This window comes from Argiope bruennichi, chromosome 11 (genome assembly GCF_947563725.1).
Source record: "Argiope bruennichi chromosome 11, qqArgBrue1.1, whole genome shotgun sequence".
Classification (NCBI taxonomy): Eukaryota; Metazoa; Arthropoda; class Arachnida; order Araneae; family Araneidae; genus Argiope; species Argiope bruennichi.
Window position 1 is genome coordinate 69,281,758 of NC_079161.1, and position 4,645 is coordinate 69,286,402.

Here is a 4,645-nt window from a genome sequence, read left to right on the forward strand (position 1 = left end):
AAATGTATCAAACCAATGGTCTGCAGAAATTTAAAAATGTTAGAGTGAGGTTTCTCACCCAGTAGTTCAAGCATGTCTATAGACACTGTATTAAAAAATCGTAACCGCTGATTATTAAAAGCAGGACAATCGGTTAAAACATGACGTACACTTAAAACTGTATGGCATGTCGTGCATTTTGGACATGGTTCACCAAATAAAAGGTGTTTATGGCTGAATCGTGTATGACCAATGCGGAGCCGAACCAATTTTACATCAAGCCCACGCACTGGAATGGTAGGCCATAAGCGAATCATTGGTTGGAGAGAATGCAGCTTATTAGAAATCTGCTGATCCCAAGATCGTTGCCACTTAAAATGAGTTGAATAAACATTTCCAACACGAACTCTAAAAGTCCGATTTAATAAGAAGATCTGTAAGAATATGGGGAGGTTTCCCCTAAAACCAAAGTTAAAAAGTGTTGAGAGTATGCCAAAGCGCCAAGCACGGTCCTAGGCCTTCTCGATATCGAAGAATATGGAAACTAGGTGGTTCCTCCTGACGAATGCGTTGCGTATTTGGGTTTCCAATAGTACGAGGTTGTCAAAAGTTGACCTACCTCTACGGAAACCACTCTGCAACGGGGAGATGCATCCTTGTTTCTCCAATTCGTGTATGAGACGTGCATTAACCATTCTCTCAAAGGTTTTGCAGAGACAGTTTGTCAGAGCAATTGGTCGGTAGTTCAGAGGGTTGGATGCGTCCTTACCAGGTTTTAATATCGGAATCACAATAGCTTCGCGCCATTGTGAGGGATACTTCTGTTCAGTCCAAATTCTGTTAAATAATAGTAACAGATTTGAAAGGGAAGTTGCATTCAAGTGGCGGAGCATATTGTATGTTATCCCATCTGGTCCAGGGCTTGTATCATGGGCATTAGATAAGGCCGTTTCCAGTTCAAACATCCGGAATTCACAGTTATATGGAAAAGTGCATCGGTCATTAAAGCGCAGAGGCAACAGTTCCGCGCGATTCTTAATTGCCAGAAATGAAGAGCTATAAGAATCCGTTGCGGAAACTTGTGCGAATGCTTGGCCGAGAATATTGGCAACATCTAATGGGGCTGAGTGCGCCACATTTCCTATATTTAAAATAGGTATGGTGGTTTCACTGTATATCCCATTAGCAGCCTTAACTTTTTTCCACAAATGTTTACTGGTAGTGGAGGATGTGATAGATGATACAAACTTAATCCAAGATTCCCTCTGACTACGGCGTCGAATTCGACGAGCAAGGGCCTTGGCACGCTTAAAAGCAACAAGGTTTTCTGTTGTCGGGTATCTTCTAAAAATATTCCAAAGTCGTTTTTGGTTTTTATAGCTGTCACGACAAGCTTCATTCCACCACGGTTTACGATATTTTCTTAGACGTGGGGAAGTCTTCGGAATGGTGGCATTTGCTGCACTTATTATGTTATCAACGACATGTTGCACTGCTTCCGTAATGTCGCAAGTGTTGACCATAGTCTCGGTAACATTTGCCAATCGCATGAAGGCACCCCAGTCTGCCCGCTGGAATAGGAAACGGGGAGGACAATGAGTCACACCACCTCTATCAGCATGGGAGACAATAATAGGGAAATGATCACTATTATAAAGATCTCTGTTCACTGCAAAGGTCAGCAATGGCAGAAGTTCAGGAGAACATATGGCCAGATCAATTGTATGAAAGCTACGTGTAGGTTCGTGGAAGTACGTCTTCTCTTTATTATTGAGCAGACAGATACAGTTATTAGTTATAAACTGTTCGATCTGCCGCCCACGAGAGTTAGTACTATCCGAACCCCACAAGGTACTATGTCCGTTGAAATCTCCAAAAATAATAAAAGGCTTAGGAAGTTGGTCCACTAAATCATCAAGATCTTGTTGGCTAATGACATCGTGAGGTGGCAAGTACATACAACAGACTGTGACCAAAGATCGTACATGAACTTGTACAGCCACAGCCTGTAGAGCTGTATTCAAAGTGAGAGATGTGCTCGGATATAAATTTGATGTAAAGATACAGACACCACCAGAACTGTGAGAGCCAGTGCCTGCATCTTTCCGAATACAGTTATAACCACGTAATTTAATGGGAATGCTTGGTGTCAAAAAGGTTTCTTGGACACCAATGCAAGCAGGATGAAATGTGTTTAAGATGAACTTGATGTCAGAAAGTTTGGACCGGAGGCCACGACAATTCCATGATAAGAAGGTACCCATTAAGAGGTTCTTGTTGCAGAAAAATTTGGAATAGTGTTAAGGGGTTGCGAGATTTCGCAACTCATTTTTAAATCGTCATCCTCTTCTTCTGATGGATGAAGTGATATGAGCTCAGGGCTTTTGGACGTTCCACCAAAAATTGAGGTTAAGTCCTTGTGGACTATGCCCCGATTAGCAAGACCAAGAGCGACTGAATTTTTGAAAAGTGATTTTTTTAATTTTGGAGAAAGGTCTTTTTCAGATAGGCCACGTTTAGAAAGTTTTAGCTTCCGAGATTTATTAGGTTTCGGTTTTTGTTTGGAAGTTTTTGATTTGACAGGCTCAGGAGCACTGGTAGTTGAATTTTCTGTTTCTGAATCAGATGCTTTTTCAGGAGGTTTTTTATGGGAAGTGTGTTTTGAGCAATTTGGGCAGGAACAGTTTTCACAGAAGGACTTTTGGACCGCAGATGCATAGCTAAGACCAGGTTTAGGAGTCTGGGCCAAAACTTTCCGTCTGGCTTCTGGGTATGAAATATTTTCTTTTATTTTAGTTGCAACTATTCGTTTTTCTAGTTGCCAGCGTTCGCATAAACGAGAATATGATGTGTGGTTGCCATTGCAGTTTGTGCACTTTTCTGGTGCAGTGCACTGCTGACAATCGTGGCCTTTTTCTGCGCAGCGGGCACAAGTGATAGTCCCGCGGCAGTTAGTTTTCGAATGCCCAAAACGCTGGCATTGAAAACATCTCAATGGATTGGGGATATACGGGCGTACAGGTAATTTTATATAGCCAGCAAATATATATTCAGGTAACTGATGGCTATGGAATGTTAGAATAAAATGCTTTGTTGGGAGGAGTTGTCCATCCCGCCTAATTGTTATCTGGCGTACATGTGTCACTCCCTGCGACGATAGTTCTTTCGTTATTTCTTCTATAGGTACATTAAATAGTTCTCCGCATGTTATAACCCCTTTCGAATAGTTTAGCGATGCATGTGAACAGACTGTAACTGGTATTGTGGCCAATGCTTTTAGTTTAATGATTTGCTGGGCTTGCTTTTTAGAGCATACTTCAACCAGCAAATCGCCTGAACGCATTTTGCGGATTGATGCAACTTCGCCGACTGTCGCCGATATTGCTTTTTGGACCAAAAAAGGTGAAACAGAGTTAAATGTATCGTTTTTATCGGATACTCGCTTGATAACAAAAAAGGAATCAAAATGGTGAGTGAAGGATTTGTAATTAGAGTGATGCCCACTGAAGGGAGATTTCTTGGAGGAGCCCATATGACATTGTTGAATTTTCGGGCCCGACGGCACCGCCCACCACGGAGCCCAACAAGGGAAGGCAGCCACCGGCTCTGGCCATTCCCAGCCTCGGCGCTTACCTTGGTGCTAGCCGGAACCTATACGCTCGGAGTTACCCCCGGGGACAGTGACCACCCTTAACGCCAAGCCCAAGGAGTAACCCCTTTGCTTGATCCCTAGCAGACTAGCCACTCAGGTGACTAGGTACCAGCCGATTGATACACCGGGGACCACAGTGCACCACCCGTCTTTCTAGTGGGTTGCCACGCACGGCCAACACGTGGGGTTTTGGCTGTCCATGAGAAGCAAGAAGCAAACAGAGTGGCGACAGCTTCTCATGGAGAGCTCCCTCGCCTGCCGTCGAGGGAAGGAAAGACACAGCAGAAAGCAGAAGGAATAGGGGAGTGGAAACATAAAGGGAGTAAAGATCCCTGGGAACCTCGGGATTGGGACACCCGTACTCACCTATAGTAGGTGAGCCCCTGAGGGGAACGTGCGTTACTGGTCAAATTCTTTTACCTCAATCAGTGCAACGCGTCAGCCGCTTTCGTGCTTTTAGAAAGCACAAAAAAATGCGTAAAGGTAACGGTCCTTTGTCAGTTAATGGGCTAAAAGCAATGGTTGCGAAGTTTGAGAAAACAGGTTCTCTGAAGGTTCAGTCAGGCAGAGGACGAAAAGCTGTACCACAGGATACAATCGAAGCAGTTGCCACGGTGATTGTCGACAGAGGACATGACAATATTGCTGCCACTTCAAGCGCTCGTGGAGTAGATCGGAATATGGATACGCCTTACAGTACGGTATGGCAAATCTTACGAAAGTTTATCCACTTCTATCCGTACAAGATCAGCCGTGTACAAGAGTTACGTCACACCGACCACGATAAGCGATTAACTTTTGCTCTCACTTTTCTTGCCAGAATGGAGGTGGATGATGCTTGGCCGTGGAAAATCTTATGGGGAGGAAAAAAGTTCAAAATTTAGTTCGAAGCATGCTTGATAGGATTTTAAATATAATTAAAAGCAATGGATATAGAATTTGAATTTAAATATAAAATATTTGAAAAGTCCATATATTTTTGGGACAGCCAATTTTTATTATTATTCTTTACAC

The 4,645-nt window shown here is 43.3% G+C and overlaps 1 protein-coding gene across 1 annotated transcript; it reads right to left on the minus strand.

Annotated features, from left to right (window-relative positions):
- Positions 1-2,242: 2,242 nt before the first annotated feature.
- On the minus strand, positions 2,243-3,511 carry LOC129956627 (uncharacterized). The gene has a single exon (XM_056068561.1). The coding sequence runs from the start codon at positions 3,509-3,511 to the stop codon at positions 2,243-2,245; it is 1,269 nt and encodes a 422-aa protein (XP_055924536.1).
- Between the last annotated feature and the right edge of the window lie 1,134 nt (positions 3,512-4,645).